Source organism: Barbus barbus (genome assembly GCF_936440315.1).
Source record: "Barbus barbus genome assembly, chromosome: 6".
Taxonomy (NCBI): Eukaryota; Metazoa; Chordata; class Actinopteri; order Cypriniformes; family Cyprinidae; genus Barbus; species Barbus barbus.
The window spans coordinates 33,204,477-33,224,256 of record NC_136734.1 but is presented as its reverse complement, the minus strand read 5'-3'; the positions used below and the strand labels follow the sequence as shown (position 1 = coordinate 33,224,256).

The following is a 19,780-nucleotide window of genomic DNA, read 5'->3' as shown; positions in this document are numbered from 1 at the left end:
TGTACTGTACATATAATGGGTGACGTTAGCAAGCAATATATTTCAATTATCTTTTAATCATTCATGCATTTCATATTCATAACAGCTTGCTTTCTTTATTCTGAAGCAGAACTGATATTGCTGATTGATTGATACAATGATGTTTTGTGCCTATCTTCCTAAAGACATGACACAACAGCATCATTCAATGGGTTCATCATATTTCTGTGAAAAGTAGGATTTACCTGTTTGATGGTAGAAATTAATATTCGGATGTTATCCGTCAGTCAGTCAACTTTTCAACAATTTGCACTAATAAACTCCGAAATTGTCAGTGTTATGGACTCGTTTTAAAAGTTCACTTTCTTATGTTAGGGTTTCTTTGACAAATTTTGCATTGCAAGCGTTACTGATTCCAGAGGCTAACTTCTCGAACGCGCGCACGCACACAAACCTATCACGTGTCCGCGCGATGTGTTTTTTTCTCTGAAAATCAAAAAATCATTATGGAACAAAAATATGAAAAATTTAAACAAATTTATACACCAATATGATAATTATAAAGAAAAAAATCATGCATTAATTTGGAGGGAGAGCACATCTTTTTCGCAAAAAAAGTGAAAGCATCACCTCATAGGCCCTATATGTTGGATTTTTGATAATGATTAATTATAAACATGAAATCATTTATTTAAAAAATCATATAAGCTTTAGATTCAAAGTGACTATGCCTACAAAGTTTCCTACTCGTGCTGTATGAGTAGGTATTGCAGTCCATTGCATTGTTTTTCAGATAAACAAGTATGTTAACTTGGCATGTTTCTTAAATATCTGCAAACATATTATGGCATTTTTATGCTTTAGTAGACTCAAAATCCTACATACAGCACCTTTAAAAGCAAGCTATCTGTATAGAGACCCTTAGTCATTTCAATAGTATTATTTTTGTACTTAGTAATGTCATTGCAGTGACAATATTGCAGTTAAATGTAAAGTGTAACACAAAGACAGAACTCTTCAATGCAGGATGACAAAAGGTTTATTTGCAAACATGCTTTACAAACATTGCGCATTAAAACAAGTCTTAAAATAAAAATTAACAATCACACTTAAAAAGGGAGCTTTGTGGTGGAATATCAAATATGATTTTGGAATCTCTTCGAATTTTTGAGCACTGACCTATAATGTATGTTTTGTGCAGTCATTTCATGCACAATTGTTCACTATGGAGGGGTTACATTTGCATTTTCTTCTTGGGCATGCAAGGATCATTTTCAAGCTGCTAAAATGCCCCAAGGTAAAACTTGAATAACTTTAAATATATTAGATGACCTGAATGAAAGCATAAAGTCGTATATAAACTAAACAGGACTCAGGGAGGACCAAACAACAGTTAAAATAACAACAGCTGAAATAGCAATCTGTAATACACTGGTTTTATATTTCTTGCTATTTTGTATATTTATTGATTTTCCCAGTCACTGATCAGAAGGGCATCAGGACAAACACGAACCCTCATCATGGCCAAAATGGTAATTGTTGGTCAGAATATGCTAAGTATACACATTAAAAATTCATTCTGCCTCTGAAAAAAAATAAATAAATGAAGCACTTTGGCTCATATTCCACCCCCCTTCCTTTTGAAACAATCAGAAGAAGTTGCACACATAGCATGCTTCCGAAAACACACAGTGACAACATAACCTCTCAGTGAATCAAACACAGTTATGAATCAGCTTTTGTCAAGCTGTACTCATTCAAACCTCTGTGGTAATACACACTGATACACATGATGCTTGTGTGTTGCCATATTTGGAAGAACAAGGATCTATTCACGGTAGACATGTTGTAATAGCAGACGAGGATGATTTAATAAAGGTAATTATTTTTTATGGTAGAACAGAATTTTCATCTTCTAGCACATGAACAAACACCCAACCACACACAATTACACTAGCTTGGCTGATTAGAAATCTCCACATAAAGTCATATGTGCGGTCTCGTTTAAATTCATGAGTAGGAAGCATTTAGAAGGATGTTACTGTTGAGCTGGAAAATGCCAAATTAACGAAGACAGATTTGTCATTGACTCCCTGTAATCTGAAACGTTTGAAAGGGATAGTACACTCAAAACTGAAAATTTTGTCATAATTTGCTCACACCAATGTTGGTCCAAACCATGGAACGCAAAAGCAGAAAGCAAATATAATGAATAGTGACTTGATGCACAAGCACTATAAAAGCATCATAAAATAGGCTTGTGTATTATTTCAACATGATGGTTTTGTGTATTCCTTCCCTTTGAGTGGGCTGTTAACTATAAATGCAGCTGAATCATTAAGTTGAGGTCATTTCTATAAACTTTTATGATTTATTGAAACTATCTCAAATTTAAAAAAAAAAAAAGCATAGTAGTCATACGCAGGCACACAAGTTCTCATTTGCTTTCAGTATATTAAAAAAAAAATATGTGGCCAATTCAAAATGGTGAACTATGAACACACAACTTAACATGGCTAAACCAGCAAGAGAAAAATGTTTTTAAAAAATGCACAAAAAAGAGCAAAATCTGACAATTGAACTGGTGTATCTGTTGCTTTACTTTTACTTATGTATTCATATTGATTGTTTCATTGTCTGTTTTTTCTATGTTTGAAATGCAAGAAACAAGTTTGGAAAGACATTTTGGGTAAAACTATCCCCTTCATCCCCTGACAGGAACCATTTAGGCAAGAGATCAACTCTTAAACTCAATAAAAAAGCAACAAAGTAAAAACATAACCTCTACATTTATCTTTAAGTAAACGCACTACATGAGCACAGATTGAAAACTATAGCAAAAAATCCCATAAACCTCTTTTGCTTGTGCAGTGCATTGCACATCTCATTATACATGCCTCCTCCTTATCATTAAATGTCAAACCATAGGTGGGCTAAGATAGTTATGAAGTTCAGGGAACACAGATGGCATATTACAGTAATCGTAACAGATATGCTTATGTAAGTGCTCGGAGTGGAGAGAAACACTGCATTATATAGTGATTTATATCATCATTTGCTATGGCTTGATTTCTCTATTCCATTAACAGGAAATAACAAACAAAAAACAAACCTGAAGCACCAACATATTCTCTTTACAACTATCTTATGAATACATAAATAAATGCAATTATATTTTTTCCATTTAAAGGTGAAACACATCAAATGGATTTTACTATGTTACTTAGTATATACAGACACATTATGCATTAATGTACAATTCTTTACATTGTTGAAGCATTCTTTCCTGTTTGGTTCAATTTTTCAAGTGCTCAGAAAGTAAAGCTCGCCGTTCAGCGTAACAGCTGCACATAACATTATTTAAGCTGCTGCTTAAGAAGTTGAAACCATTTGTGGCACATCCTTACTGGGTTTATCATCTCCCTCTTTTAAAATCGACCCTACATGCGAAAAAGCGTGACAGTACATCTTTAAATACTGTCTCCAAATAAGCCCTAACTAACAGTCCTCCCAAAGTGTCCTATAGTTGAAAAGTCTTTAACAGTAGCAGCATGACAGCAAGGCACAGGACGAATGTGCTGTCCACCAAATCCATTTCTAAACTACTTTAAAGCTGCTTGGTCTCAGTCTATCTGATTGCCAGATTATACTCTTGTGCTTTCAGGAGGTTGGTGAGCGGGCTTGTAGCAGGTGTAATTGGGAAATCTTGATGCGATAGGTTGTGTATGTCTATTTGATTCACAGTGTAATAGGGAGAATCTCATTCCCCTACAGAGTCTAGGAAAATGGAGTTTACAAAGGGTTCAGAGACCCATCTCGATTCCAGCGGCATCCATTTTGGAAGTATTGGATGATGACTCATCAACTTTGCGCACTATTTTCTCCTCACTGAGACAGGAAACCTGAGGTTATCACTGTGCATGTGTCTTTGAAGCGCTCAGATTTCTAGTTTCGCCTGGGCTACAGTTGGATGCAAGGGTTCTGCTGCAGCTTGTCTATAGGCCGGAAAATGGTGTTTGAGCATGTTATGGAAATCTATCGCAAATATTACTGCTCTTATGCTTTATATATTAAGACTGGGTCAATGAGGTGTATTGCAGCAGTGCAAGAACATGGCTTTGGAAGCATGAGCCGTTTATAGTGCTATAATGCAGATCTGTGATGGTGTGACTGTAAGCATGTCTCGGTTGCCTTTGGAGGAAGAGCAGTGAGGGTAAAAGTTGCAGAGCCTCTCAGTCCTGCAGCAGTGTTTCTCTCCAGTTAAAGCTGTGATTGGGCCCATGGGTGAGGGGTAGGATGGGTGGATCCACAAGCTGCCAAACGCCCGTCTCACCCATCTCCTCACAAGCACAAAAGCCTAAGTAAGGTATCTGTGAGAGAGACAGGAAAAAATGGAAGGAAAGAGAATATCTACAGTAATTTGTATATATCAAATATCAAATATGGCAAAGTTCCAAAATAAATGAAAATACACTCAAAAATTTGGGAAAATGTTTTTGTGAGCGTATTGTGCTCATCAAGGCTGCATTTATTTAGTCAAAAATATTATTAATTTATATCTTTATTAATATTTTTATTCCTGTGATGGAAAAGCTGAATTTTCAGCAGCCATTACTCCAGTCTTCAGTGTCACATGATCATTCAGAAAACATTCTAATATGATGATTTGCTGCTCAAGAAAAATGTCTTATCAATGTTGAAAAAGTTTGTGCTACTTGATATTTTGTTAGATTTGTGTTACATTTGACTTTGACAAATCAAAATTTCAAAAGAACAGTACTTATTTGAAATAGACATCTTTTGTTACAATGTGAAAGATTATTTACAAATTTAATTTCTGTATAAAGTAAATATAATTTATATACATAACTTTTTATAAGAATGTACAGTATGTATATAGAGATTGCATTAGACAATATTCACATCCCAGACATATTCATAAAAAAAAAAAAAGAGAAAAAAATATGTGGAAAAGATGCACAAGAGATCTGACCTTTCTGACCACTTGCACAAAGTCTTTAGGGTTCTGTGGGGTCAGTCCCTGTATCTGCCTCGTACAAGCCTCCAGAGAGGAAGCATGGGCCACAATCAGAACTGTATTTCCTGTTGGACACCACACGGAAAGATGGTAAACATAAAATGTCTTAAAGCATAAACCTTTGAATCTGTATTGATTTAGACCAAATAAAAAAAATCAAATGTACCAGCACTCATGACCTACCCAGATTATTGCACTCTGACAGTATTTCACGAGTCACTTGGAAGCTGCGACTGATGTATGTTTCATAGGACTCAGACACGGCCAGTTTACTGACAGGAATATGAGGTCTAGAGGGGAACAAGATGACTTAATAAGTAATAATTCGTTTCACTGCAAGAAGACATTTGTGAAATCAAAAGGAAACATAATCAATAACATAAACAACAAATAATTCTATCATTCAGAAACATCACAGCCTAATTGAATGCCTAATAAAATACCTGTACGTTGTATCCACATTAAGGTTTGCAGCCGCCAGGTCTGCAGGAGGAATCCAGGCCGGTAATGAGGTTCCCGACACCCATTTAGTCCACTCAAACAAACCCGGCTCAACTCTGATCTTAGTCTTCCCGTCCTTTTGAAGACCTGAGACATACAATCCATAACAGAGAAAGAGACACATAGGAAGAAATTGATTTAGGGGTGTAAATGGGCATTGGCTAATGCAGTAAAAACTGATTTGTGAATGAACGGAAGAAAGATGAAAGAGCAGAGGAGGTGCTGTTTTACCTTTGAGGATATTATGAGCTGTTTGCACGCAGCGCAGAGATGGAGAACAGTATACAAAGTCTACCACTGTATGACTTTCCAGGAGAGCCTCCCCTGTAAAACAAATTACACGTACAGTAAACACATGCTAGTGCCAATAGCAAAGTAGAAATGACACACTTCATATTAAATGTAATTAATAAGTAAAACCAAGAGGAATTAACGTGATCTTGGTGTCAAAGGGATAGTTCTCCCAAAAATGAACCTTTAGTCATCTTTTATTCACCCACCGAATTGTTGCAAACCTCTATGAAATGCTTTCAAGCTGTTGAACACAAGTGAAGATATTCTGAAGAATGCGGCTAACCAAAGAGTTGAAGGTAGCCATTGACTTTCATAGAATGGGAAAAAAATTATTACTAGGGAAGTCAATGCTTACCAACATTCTTTAAAATATTGTCTTTTGTGTTCAGCAAATGATGAATAAAATTAGTAAACGATGACAGAATTTTCATTTTTAGGTGAACTATCCCTTTAATGTGGATTTAACAGTGGTGAGGGACTGACCGACTAGACGAGCCTGTGTGGATCCGAACACGGTGATAGAACAGTCCTTATCATAGTCCCTGTACCCCCCACTCCTCGCTGGGAGACTGGTTGGCATATTGAGGTTTGACCGCACATACCGACCTGTTAAAGACAGAGCAAATATACACAAATTAACACACATCAGGAAATTACACACCAACACAGTTCTCACACATTTGGGCCAATAAATTCCCACGACTTTCTAAAGTTAATTTACTGGATACAGTTACTTCATTTTTGGATTTATAGGATTTATTTTAGAGCTTAATATAACAGTTCAATGTTGAAACTTGCTGATAATTCCAGATTTGTCCCGGTCATGGGAACAACTACAAAGAGGTTAAAGAACTGATTTGGAAAGTTGAGCTCAGACCTTTGGCATCAAAGCACTGAGTGATCCAGTGTTTCCCAAACACTACATCCATTCTCTCACCATGGCGACACACAAACAACGTTCTCTTAGGCAAATGAGACTGATTGGGTCGTAGGATCTAAAACAAATCATAAATATTTGGATAAAAAAAAAATATCCATAAAAATGAATACATTCTGTCACATCAACACAAGATTCCCTCTCTATAGTTTTACCTGCATAGGTTGACATAAAACGCTCAGACTGGGGGGATCCATTGGCATGGGGTCATCAAGGAGACGACCGTCCAAGTGTGGGTCAAGAAAAATCCCACCCATTGCACCCCTGATATTGGCTAGGGGGGTTCCATTAAGGAAAGAGAAAGACCTAAAATAAGAGGTAAAGAGATGAGGAGATTTAAATATATGTTACTTACTGCTTTTAGTTCTAACACAGTCACCACAGACCCGTAAGAGACTCCACACTACCATTCAAAATAAAAACAGTAATAGTGTGATAAATGATTACAATTTAAAATAACTGTTTTCTATTTTAATCTAAATTACTCAGCAGCCATTCAGCAGCCATTATTCCAGTCTTCAGTGTCACATGGTCCTTCAGATAGCAATTTAATAAGCTGATTTGGTGTTTCACGAACATTTCTTGTTATTTCAATATTAAAAACTGTCATGCTGTGTAATATTTTTGTGGAAACCATGATACAATATTCAGGATTTTTTGCTAAATAGAAATTTAAAAATAACAGTTTATTTAAAATATAAATCATTTGTAACCTTACAGATGTCTCTATTGTCACTTTTGATCAATTTAATGCATCCTGAATAAAAGGATTAATTTCTTTAAAAATAGCAGCTTTAGTCACTTCATGACCCATCTTACCCATGAAAGACCCAAGTGTCACACTCATCTGCCCTGCTGACGTAATTTTCTGGCAGTAGCCCAGATAATCCTGTGCTCATCGAGGTCCCGTAGACCCAGCCCTCACTTGCAGTGGCCTGTTCTATAGACGACATGAAGATGAAGTCACCGGGAACCAGCTCCAGTTCATCATCATTCTGAGGCACATAAGGGTACATCACCCGCAGGGTCTTAAAACAGAGAGACACAGTTAATAAGCCACCAAAGCCAAAAAGTCAGTAAATGATAAGAAAACATATTAGTAATCTTTCAGCATTATTGAACATGGCATTTTAATTAAATACATGCAGTGATCCATAGTAGATCCCATAGAATAATACTTAATTCTAACTGTATTAATACTAATTGTATCCATCTTAATTATAATTTGGAAATTATTGAAATTATTGTATGGATACAGATGAATCAATGTAGTGAAAAACATTCGATTTTAGATAGCAAATATTTGGTATCAGCAATGGTAAATTCTATACTAAATTATGATAAATGATATGAGAATAATTACTTAAAACAAAACATTGTAATATTTAGAATGTTAGCTAAAGAACCAATTGATAACAACAATTTGACTACCTCATGATTGGCAAACCGGATGTCCCGTGACAAGAGTACAGCCTGCCAATCACAGCCCAGGGTTATGTCTACACCTTTGGCAAGTTTTTCTAATGATGCAAGATGATTGGATTGGAAGTGGTAGGCCAGAGTTACATGAAGCTGCTTCTTATGGGGCTCCACATGAACATCTGGAGAGAGAGAGGAAAAAATAAATAAATTTACATTTAATGAGCCATTTTGGCAATACAAATGGTTGTTTTCTTAAATGCCAGTAGAGCACACTAAAATTGAATTGAAAGAGGTAGAAAGGCAGCTCCAAAGACAGAAAATTAAGAATATTGCTCCACTGTGTCATCATCAGGTATAGACAGGCATGCCAATAACAAACACACACACACCTGCTTTGGAAGCTGCCTCAGTGGCAAAGTCTGATGCAAAGCTCTTGATCACCTCAGCCACCTTCTCTTCCACAAAGAGGCCGATGAAGTTTGAGGATGAGTAGAATTCTAGGGGGAGTGGGGAGGGGAAACGACCTCTCCACTGACCCACCACTGCTTGCAGAGTTTCACAGAGGGCATCTACCTTGCTATCTGCACACTGCAGTGACAGAGAGAGAAATACAGTCTTACAGAGAGGCAGTCCTATATACACAACCATTCAAAAATTCATAATTTCAAAAACTTTTTTTAAAAAGATTCCTGAAAAAAGTAGCACGATTTCCACGAAAACATTACACAGAACAACTGTTTTTTAACACTGTTGATAATAAGAAATGTTTCTTGAGCACCAAATCAGCATATTACACAGATTTCTAAAGGGTCATGTGACACCAAAGACTGCTATAAATATAGCTTTGCCATCACAGGATTAAATTAAATAGAAAAATTATTTTAAATTGTAATAATATTCCACAACATTTCTATTTACATATATAAACTTTTTATAGTTTCTAAGAGGTACGGTGATCCAGTAGTGCACAACACAACAAAATCGCCAAAAAAACAATGCACAAGACTAATTTCATTGTGTTGTGCTAATTTTACTGTGCTGCGGCTTGTTTCCGTTGTGTTGCTGCTCGTTTCCGTTGTGTTGAGGCTTGTTTCCATTTTTTATGTTGTGTTGCGGCTTGTTTTAGTTGTGTTGTGTTGTGGCTTGTTTCCGCTGTTTCCATTGTGTTGTGGCTTGTTTCCATTGTTTCTGTTGTGTTGCAACTTGTTTCTGTTGTGTTGTAACTTGTTTCTGTTGTTTCTGTTGTATTGTGGCTTGTTTCCATTGTTTCTGTGGTGTTGTGGCTTCTTTCCGTTGTGTTGCGGCTTGTTTCTGTTTTGTTGAGACTTGTTTCCGTTGTGTTGTGGCTTGTTTCCATTGTTTCTGTTGCATTGTGGCTTGTTTCCGTTGTTTCCATTGTGTTGTGGCTTGTTTCCGATGTTTCCATTGTGTTGTGGCTTGTTTCCATTGTGTTTCTGCCTGTTTCCGTTGTTTCCGCTGTGTTGCGGCTTGTTTCCATTGTTTCCGTTGTGTTGTGGCTTGTTTCCATTGTTTCAGTTGTGTTGTGTAGCGGCTTGTTTCCGTTGTGTTGTGGCTTGTTTCCGTTGTGTTGCGGCTTGTTTCCGTTGTTTCCATTGTGTTGTGACTTGTTTCCATTGTTTCCTTTGTGTTGCGGCTTGTTTCCGTTGTTTCCATTGTGTTGTGGCTTGTTTCCATTGTTCCCGTTGTGTTGCAACTTGTTTCTGTTTTGTTGTGACTTGTGTCCGTTGTTTCTGTTGTGTTGCAGCTTGTTTCCATTGTTTCCGTTGTGTTGTGGCTTGTTTCCGTTGTTTCCATTGTGTTGCAGCTTGTTTCCATTGTTTCTGTTGTGTTGCAGCTTGTTTCCGTTGTGTTGCAGCTTGTTTCCATTGTTTCCATTGTGTTGTGGCTTGTTTCCATTGTTTCTGTTGTGTTGCAGCTCGTTTCCGTTGTGTTGCAGCTTGTTTCCATTGTTTCTGTTGTGTTGCAGCTTGTTTCCGTTGTGTTGCAGCTTGTTTCCATTGTTTCTGTTGTGTTATGGCTTGTTTCTATTGTTTCCGTTGTGTTGTGGCTTGTTTCCGTTGTTTCTGTTGTGTTATGGCTTGTTTCTATTGTTTCCGTTGTGTTGTGGCTTGTTTCCATTGTCTCCATTGTGTTGTGACTTGTTTCTGTTGTGTTGTGGCTTGTTTATATTGCGTTGTGGCTTGTTTCCGTTGCTTCTGTTGTGTTGTGGCTTGTTTCCATTGTTTACGTTGTGTTGTGGCTTGTTTCCGTTGTTTCTGTTGTGTTGTGGCTTGTTTCTGATGTTTCCATTGTGTTGCTGCTTGTTTCCGTTGTGTTGCGTCTTGTTTCCATTTTTTATGTTGTGTTGCGGCTTGTTTTAGTTGTGTTGCGTTGTGGCTTGTTTCCATTGTTTCCGTTGTGTTGTGACTTGTTTCCGTTGTGTTGTGGCTTGTTTATATTGCGTTGTGGCTTGTTTCCGTTGCTTCTGTTGTGTTGTGGCTTGTTTCCGTTGTTTCTGTTGTGTTGCGGTTTGTTTCCGTTGTGTTGTGGCTTGTTTCCGTTGTTTCTGTTGTGTTGCGGCTTCTTTCCATGTGTTGCGGCTTGTTTCTATGTGTTGCGGCTTGTTTCCATGTGTTGCGGCTTGTTTCCATTGTGTTGCGGCTTGTTTCTATTGTGTTGCGGCTTGTTTCCATTGTGTTGCTGCTTGTTTCCTTTGTGTTGAGGTTTGTTTCCATTGTGTTGTGGCTTGTTTATGTTGTGTTGCGGCTTGTTTCCATTGTGTTGCGGCTTGTTTCCATTGTGTTGTGGCTTGTTTCCATTGTGTTGTGGCTTGTTTCCATTGTGTTGTGGCTTGTTTATGTTGTGTTGCGGCTTGTTTCTATTGTGTTGCGGCTTGTTTCCATTGTGTTGCGGCTTGTTTCCATTGTGTTGTGGCTTGTTTCCATTGTGTTGTGGCTTGTTTATGTTGTGTTGCGTTGTGGCTTGTTTCCGTTGTTTCCATTGTGTTGTGGCTTGTTTCCATTGTTTCCGTTGTGTTGTGACTTGTTTCCGTTGTTTCCATTGTGTTGTGGCTTGTTTCCATTGTTTCTGTTGCGTTGCGGCTTGTTTCCGTTGTGTTGTGGCTTGTTTATATTGCGTTGTGGCTTGTTTCCGTTGCTTCTGTTGTGTTGTGGCTTGTTTCCGTTGTTTCTGTTGTGTTGCGGTTTGTTTCAGTTGTGTTGGGGCTTGTTTCCGTTGTGTTGCGGCTTCTTTCCGTTGTGTTGCGATTTGTTTCTGTTGTGTTGCGGCTTGTTTCCATTGTGTTGCTGCTTGTTTCCGTTGTGTTGAGGCTTGTTTACGTTGTGTTGAGGCTTGTTTCCATTGTGTTGTGGCTTATGTTGTTTCCGTTGTGTTGTGGCATGTTTCCATTGTTTCCATTGTGTTGTGGCATGTTTCCATTGTTTCCATTGTGTTGTGGCTTATTTCCATTGTGTTGTGGCTTGTTTCCATTGTGTTGTGGCTTGTTTCCATTGTGTTGCTGCTTGTTTCCATTGTGTTGAGGCTTGTTTACGTTGTGTTGTGGCTTGTTTATGTTGTTTCCGTTGTGTTGTGGCATGTTTCCATTGTTTCCATTGTGTTGCGGCTTGTTTCCATTGTGTTGTGGCTTATTTCCATTGTGTTGTGGCTTGTTTCCATTGTGTTGAGGCTTGTTTACGTTGTGGCTTGTTTCCATTGTGTTGTGGCTTGTTTATGTTGTTTTCGTTGTGTTGTGGCATGTCTCCATTGTTTCCATTGTGTTGCGGCTTGTTTCCATTGTGTTTTGGCTTGTTTCCATTGTGTTGCTGCTTGTTTCCATTGTGTTGAGGCTTGTTTAAGTTGTGTTGTGGCTTGTTTCCATTGTTTTGTGGCTTGTTTATGTTGTTTCCGTTGTGTTGTGGCATGTTTCCATTGTTTCCATTGTGTTGTAGCTTATTTCCATTGTGTTGTGGCTTGTTTCCATTGTGTTGTGGCTTGTTTCCATTGTGTTGCTGCTTGTTTCCATTGTGTTGAGGCTTGTTTACGTTGTGTTGTGGCTTGTTTCCATTGTGTTGTGGCTTGTTTCCATTGTGTTGCTGCTTGTTTCCATTGTGTTGAGGCTTGTTTACGTTGTGTTGTGGCTTGTTTCCATTGTGTTGTGGCTTGTTTATGTTGTTTCCGTTGTGTTGTGGCATGTTTCCATTGTTTCCATTGTGTTGTGGCTTATTTCCATTGTGTTGTGGCTTGTTTCCATTATGTTGTAGCTTGTTTATGTAGTTTCTGTTGTGTTGTGGCATGTTTCCATTGTTTCCATTGTGTTGCTGCTTGTTTCCATTGTGTTGTGGCTTGTTTCCATTGTTTCTGTTGTGTTGCGGCTTGTTTCCGTTGTTTCCATTGTTTTGTGGCTTGTTTCCATTGTTTCCATTGTTTTGTGGCTTGTTTCCATTGTTTCCATTGTGTTGAAACTTGTTTCTGTTGTGTTGCAGCTTGTTTCCGTTGTGTTGTGGCTTGTTTCCGTTGTTTCTGTTGTGTTGCAGCTTGTTTCCGTTGTGTTGTGGCTTGTTTCCGTTGTTTCTGTTGTGTTGCGGCTTCTTTCCATTGTGTTGCGGCTTGTTTCTGATGTTTCGGCTTGTCTCGGCTTGTTTCCTGTTTTGCGGCTTGTTTCCATTCTGTTGTGGCTTATGTTGTTTCTGTTGTGTTGTGGCATGTTTCCATTGTATTGCTGCTTGTTTCCATTGTGTTGTGGCTTGTTTCCATTGTTTCTGTTGTGTTGTGGCTTGTTTCCATTGTTTCCGTTGTGTTTTGCGGCTTGCTTCCATTGTGTTGCAGATTGTTTATGTTGTGTTGTGCTAATTTTGCAACTTTGGGGCTTGTTTCCATTGTGTTGTGCTCATTTCATCGTGTTGCGGCTTGTTTCTGTTGTGTCGTGGATATTTTGTTGTGTTGTGTACTACTGGGTCACAGTAACCATGAAAAAACAAAAAATATTAAAGATATGGTTGGATATGTAGAAGAAGTGCTCTAACCATGAAGAACTGGCAGAGGGTTATGTGAGGGAAGATGTTGTGGGCTTTGTTCTTGCCACATGTGATGCGACTCTGCTGCCAGAAGTTAGAAAGTTGGTTGAGGAGAGGACCGCTGGGTTTCAGGTACAACACATACTCCCTGGGTAAAGGATCATCCAAGAACGGGTCATCCACATGAGAGAACAACCTGCAAAATAGATATTCGTGTCATGTTTGATAAGATATTATGAACAGGTGAGCCGTTTTCACACTTGTTTAGGATTGAAATTAAGGATAAGTTTTTTTTGTTTTTTTTTAAAGTAAGAACATATCAATGATGAAATACTTCTGACTCCCTGCCAGCAGAGGGCAGCAGTAAACCATTAAAGAGTTCACGATTATATGTGAGCCCACCTGATGGTGTAATGTTTCTTTCAGTGTGTGTGTCCGTGTGTGAGTTAAAATGCAACATTATCATTTCAAATCTTAAAGAGTGTCTGTGGCTCAGCACTGTTCAACTGAAATGAACGGCTGTCAAAAATGACATGGGTCATGGCTCATGTGTGTGGGTGTAAACACTCACCAGTCACAGGCTGCTTGTACATTTCTGCCCCCAGTCGAAACCAGAGCTTTTAGCCTGTAACAGAAAGGACAGAGAGAGAGAGAGAGAGAGAGAGAGACATCAGCTCAATTGCTGTACTGGTCACAAAATCAATGGCCTCCTTTCCGGAGGATGTTTATCAGTACATTAGCGCTGAGGAGTTTTCTCAGAGATCTAAATTTGATAGAAACAATAGAGGAACTTCTTTGTGATATCTCTGTTTGTGAAACATATCGTTTATCGTGCATGAAATCACACGCAGGCTAAACAAACTCAGTGATAACACTCTAAAACCATGCCTTGTTCCCCAGAGTAACACTGGGAAAGCTGAATAATCACTTGTTTACTGACATTTATGAATATTGAGGAGGCTTAATTCTCCAGATTCGTTTGAAGAGGGTCATTTGTGCCAAAGCCACCTACAAGAAGTGCCGAAACACATGCAGTGAGGCACAAAAGACAACAGAATTTAAGGTTCTGCACTATTTATAGGTCACTAATTAAATAAGCAAATCTGTTTCATTTATTATGTGACTTAATCTAAGATCCAATTTCACTAACTTGTGGAGTTCTAGAAGTAAGAGTGCTGCTCTCGTTAAAACAAATACTTTAAATATCAAATATTAATTAATATGAAACTTTTTTTAATTCTCAAAATGCAAAAGACAATTAAATAGACAATTATACAGACAATTAAAAATACAGACATTCTTAACAGTGGTCTCAGACTTTTGTACCCAACTTTATCTATATACAAATAATAACAAGTGATATATACAGTTCAGTGGAACACTTGATTCTAACCGGTCAAATATTTTTTGCATAAGCACGAAACCATACACACTTGGTCAGAATTGTTGGCACCCTTGGTAAATATGATCAAAGAAAGCTGTGAAAATAGATGTGCATTGTTAATCCTTTTTGATCTTTTATTTAAAAAAAATAAAAAAAATCACAAAAATCTAAGCTTTAATTGGAGAATAAGAATTTAAACTCCTATACTATTTTGGCAAATGGAGGTTCCAAAAAGTATTGAATAAAGGGTACCGTTAATTGTGTCCAATGTGTATTAGAGAAAAACATTTATTTCATAATGATATTTCCCCCCATTTTAAATTCTTATTTCTCTACTTATCAAACTGATTTCTGAAGAATCACGTGACACTGAAGACTGGAGTAATGGCTGCTGAAATTTCGGCTTTTCCATCCCAGAAATAATTTACATTTAGAAATATTTAAAATGTTGTGATTTAAAAAAAAAATGCAGCTCCAGGGAAGACACTTCAATCAAAAACTTTTTTTGTTATTTTACAAACGGTAGTGTATATTTTTAAAGGTTTGTTTTGCATGCATAAAGAGCAACCCCTGAATTTATCAACATGCTAAACATCTCACAAATGCTCTGTCTGACTCATTTAGCAGGTGTCTGGCTTTAAAGATCATAGTGGAAAATAATATCGCTTGGTCTGTGGTTTAAACAACTGTGATGAAAAAGGAAATGTGTGCTATCTCTCTCAGTTCATAAAACACTCCCCACAGCCTCCTCTCTGCCTCTAGTTCTCTTTTATTCTCGCTTTTTATCATACAGAACTAAAAGGTGTAATTATAAGCTATCTTGCACGACTAGGTACAATAATTTAAGGTCACAGACCCACTTATTTGTTCAAGGCCATTTCTAATACAGGCACACACATACACAGTTAGTGCAAGTACATTACTTGGTACAGATAATTGCACATAATCTTCTCATGTGTAGGATGATCTTTCCTCAGCTCGCATCTATACCATAAAACGACACATAATCAAATCTAAAGTCACGCTAAACTCACTATGTCATTTCCTCATGTGTCAGCTGACATCTCAAAGGCTTTTTTCATGAGCAGATTAAATTATCTTCTAAATCTAATTAGTGTCTTTTTATAAAAGCTCTAAAAATCTCACACTCTGTCTAAGTCTCAGGGGGGAAATGGGGTGTTGTGCAGCGTGAATCTGTTTGAAACCTCAGAGTAAAACTGAAAATGCAATCTGAGAAAGAAAAGAAAAACTGACTAAAAGACAACAGAAATGAGCAATGAGAAATCAGTGGAAATATGATTAATCTTGCAGTACATTCAATCTCATGTGACCACAGACATTCAATTTCCACTAATTTAGAATCAGTAAAAGTTGGTCAGCGACAGATTAATGAAACAATACCAATAAAGAGCAACATTTCTGTATAGAGGCATGCTTCCCTTGCACCTCACAAGAAAAAGCATGACAAGACACAAGAACAGAGAAGTCACGCGTCAGAGATGAGGGAAATTATGCAGATTATGCAGACTGTTCAAAGTACAGGAAGCCTTTGGTGATCGGCGCTCCACAATGCATATCTAACAATGCGTATCAGCGCATTATAAGCAAACTAACAACAACCATTTACATTTACGTTCACTGCAGATACAGCAAAGTGATGTATAATAGAGATCCTCCACCATTTGAGACAAAAAGGAAAAAGGAAAAACAATAATATCGTGAAATATAACAATTTAAAATAAAAGTTTTCTATTTGAATATATTTTAAGATTGAATTCATTCCTCTGAAGGCAAAGCTGAATTTATAGCAGCCACTATGCCAGTTCCCAGTGTCAAATTATCCTTCAGAAATCATTTTAAAATTGCTGACGTATGCAATGTTGAAAACTTCTGAAAAGAACAGCATTTATTTGTAACAAAAATTTGATAACAATATAAACGTGCTGCCACATTTGAGTAATGTAATTATAAAAATAACTTTAAAAAAAATAAAAATGTTATTTTATGTATTTATTTCCCCAAGTTACATTGAAATTTAAAGATTGTTATAGAAGTCACAAGTGTTTGCATTTTTTGTATGTGGTAATCCAGTTCAGTCTATGCGCAGCGCTCAATTACTCTATATTTAGTTGGCTTCCCAGAGAAAATGGTCATCATGCCAACTAACCCTCAGGGCCCAAAACCACAATGCATGCTGGGATGGGGAAGCCCATGATGCACGGCCATATGTCCATTAGTGTATAAACATATGCACAATTACCCCGAAAAACATTGCAAATATATATGCATGTATACATTCCCCAGCTAAAACCGCATGAAGAAATGCAATCATGTATGCAGTGCCAAATTATGATCAAAGTGTGCATATTCACACAAACAAACTGCGGACACGACACACTCACCATATGGCATGGTTTATGACATCCAAGCATGGTGAGACATATTCAGACTTTCATACATGCATGATCAAGTTCAGATGCCTGTGTAGTCACACATACGCAAACGTGTCGTTATTGTGAGCTATTCTGTCATGAATGGAAATAAAACAGACGGTTCCTTAAGTTTTTTTGTTTTTTTTTAAACTACCCAATGACAAGTTTTACAGTTAATGACAAAAGCCCTGTTGTATAAAAATGCACAAGCGGATGTCACTGTACAAGGTGTTTATTGTTGGAGCGTAGAAATCCCTATCCGATTGCAGAAGCACCACAATGAAATTTGAAGTTAATATGTAAAAGAACTATAACAGAAGCTTTTGTAGAGAAAATATTTTCCCAAGCCACTCAACGTTGGCCTGAAGCTGCAGAATAGGGTAAACCAGTAGTCACATATAAACCTGCATTAATCAAAGGGATTTACAGAGGTTTCCAAGCAGCATTTGAACAAACTCCACAGTTGCACTTTGAAGACTTCTTCACACCCCAAATCTAACACTCCACCCACAAACTTTCATCACATATACATCCACAAAAACACACAAGTGAAGCCACACACACACACACACACACGACTCCTATAGAGCCCATATTTATTCTACCTAAAGCACATGTGAAATCAGAAGTGAAAATCATTCTACATCCGGAATCTCACACACACACACACACAAACACGCGCGCAAACACACTTTACTTGTTTGATTATCCATCAGCTTCTATATACGTGTGTGTCTGTATTGTGTTACAGGCCATCTCCTCCTCCCTTCCCCTCTGGTCAGTGCTCCAGGCAGGAACTCAATGATTTATTTATAACCTGTATTTCCTGTGCAGCATTTGAGAGGGACGAAGAGGCTGGTCCAGGGAGTACATTTGTCTGGGTGTGCTTTTGTGTGTGGGTTTGGATGAATATGACTATTCATACATGAAAAAACATGCACTCTTATCTAGTTTTTTTTTTTTTCCTGCCTGTTATTAATCAGCCCTTGTAACATTTTCTTGAGAGGTGGAGTTCAAAATGTATAACACATGTACTGAGAATTGGTTCTAAGTCAGTGTTTGTGCATATTTGCGCCATCTTTTTTTTTTTTGCTGCTCCAAACTCTATGGGGAAATAGTCACTTCCTGTTTACAGAGGAGTAAGTTAGCATGTATCCCATTCAGCACAACAACGCAACACCCACCCACACATACACACACAAAACCACAGATATAAAAGGGAGTCCTCAGTACAAATTAGCATGTGAAACATCAGTGATATTAATAATGAGGGGATTTCATCAGACAATGATGCCCATTTCCGTTCTTGGACACATTTGTGTCAAAGTTTCAATACACAAACCAGCTGTGAAAGTTGTGAAAAACTAAAGGCAACCCACTTAACATTACATAATAGTGATGTAAACTTTATTTGGTTGAACTTGTTTTTCAGTTTGTTTAGCAATTATATAGTTATGTACCTGTAGAGTTACTACTATACACCAAAATAATTTGCACAGCATCGTCTTTTAGTTTAAGCTTTCTGAAAATTCGTACATATTTTACGAGGTGGTTAATTCGTACGAATTCGTACAACCTTACTCGTACAAATTCATATTACGAGTTGCCAATTCGTATGAATTTGTACGAATTACCTACACCTAACCCCGCCCCTAAACCTACCCATCACTAGGGTTTTGACAAATTGTACAAAACCGTACAAGTGAGGTTGTACGAATTATCCACCTCGTAAAATACGTACGAATTGGTCGTGAGATAGCGTTGGAAAATCCTGTGTCGAATTTTGCATTGTTTGTAAAGGAATCCAAGATAAAATGAAGAGAACAAAGGACTGGATCTTCATTAAAAATAAAGTTCATCCATGCTTTCCCAACACTGGGATCAGAAAGAAGGCTACGCAAACAACATGGCACTGCACAGCGTCTTGTTGTCTTCGGAGCCTTTTTTATCGTTTGGTTTCTGCACAGACCTGCGCATTCACCTCTCTCGTAAACACTACATGCGCAAATTGGTAAGCGGGGCTAAACAGGCAGTGATGCCGATCTTCTTCTGCGGAGGTGGTGCTTATCCTCACTATTACATCATAGAGTAGAACATTCCACAAGCACAAGTTTTGGCAAACTGCCTTAAATATAAGCTGTTTTTAGACTATCGAGAAAGTTTTGAGTTCTGAAACTTACGGGATGTTTTTAATAGTACAATGACCTCTTATTGGTGAAAAGATCTAGGGAATTTCTCAGTTCATGACCCCTTTAAACAAGTTTAACAACAAGAGCTTAGAATTTTAAGATGTTCATAGGAAATGACCTATTACAGTTTTAAGTAATGTCAATGTTTTCTACATTCGATTAAAACAGTTTGTCTGACAAAATGGAAGTTGCATTTGGTAGGGAGTCTGGAGTACAAAAACCTCTAAAAAGTTGCACACATCACGTACCTCAGTGAGGGTCAGACGATCATTTCGATTTAAACCATGTATTTTATTGTGATTTCCAAATTAGTTACCGGCCAACTGGCGAGGAACTCCATTGCACTTGCCTGAACCAATTTGTACTCGCATTTGGTGCTTGAAGGGTGATAATTTTGGATCTTACTATCACACCATCTCTTTCTCTTTCATTCTTTTTAGTTCTCCTCCATCCCACACAGAGAAAATGAGAGGAAAGAATAACAAATGCAGCGTGTGGTGTCTCAGATTGTTCTGCTCTCTCCCTCCGTGCACATATCCTCATGCACAATTGTTATTATCTGACAATAAGCCCTTCTGCCTCTGTAAGTAAC

At 37.7% G+C, this 19,780-nt stretch overlaps 1 protein-coding gene across 1 annotated transcript in view; it reads right to left on the bottom strand.

The window, feature by feature from the left end:
• Positions 1 to 1,001: 1,001 nt before the first annotated feature.
• The window catches only part of LOC306870670 (ubiquitin-associated and SH3 domain-containing protein B-like), a 31,353-nt gene continuing 12,574 nt past the window's right edge, over positions 1,002 to 19,780 (bottom strand). Inside the window, exons 2-14 of the mRNA XM_079418070.1 lie at positions 13,755 to 13,808; positions 13,193 to 13,379; positions 8,561 to 8,759; positions 8,181 to 8,350; positions 7,569 to 7,777; positions 6,905 to 7,055; positions 6,690 to 6,807; positions 6,296 to 6,418; positions 5,750 to 5,842; positions 5,461 to 5,605; positions 5,201 to 5,307; positions 4,973 to 5,082; positions 1,002 to 4,349 (exon numbers count right to left, since the gene is read on the bottom strand). Coding sequence (XP_079274196.1) covers positions 4,212 to 4,349; positions 4,973 to 5,082; positions 5,201 to 5,307; positions 5,461 to 5,605; positions 5,750 to 5,842; positions 6,296 to 6,418; positions 6,690 to 6,807; positions 6,905 to 7,055; positions 7,569 to 7,777; positions 8,181 to 8,350; positions 8,561 to 8,759; positions 13,193 to 13,379; positions 13,755 to 13,808 — 1,804 coding nt within the window. The 3' untranslated portion in view covers positions 1,002 to 4,211. The remainder of the gene's footprint in view (positions 4,350 to 4,972; positions 5,083 to 5,200; positions 5,308 to 5,460; positions 5,606 to 5,749; positions 5,843 to 6,295; positions 6,419 to 6,689; positions 6,808 to 6,904; positions 7,056 to 7,568; positions 7,778 to 8,180; positions 8,351 to 8,560; positions 8,760 to 13,192; positions 13,380 to 13,754; positions 13,809 to 19,780) is intronic.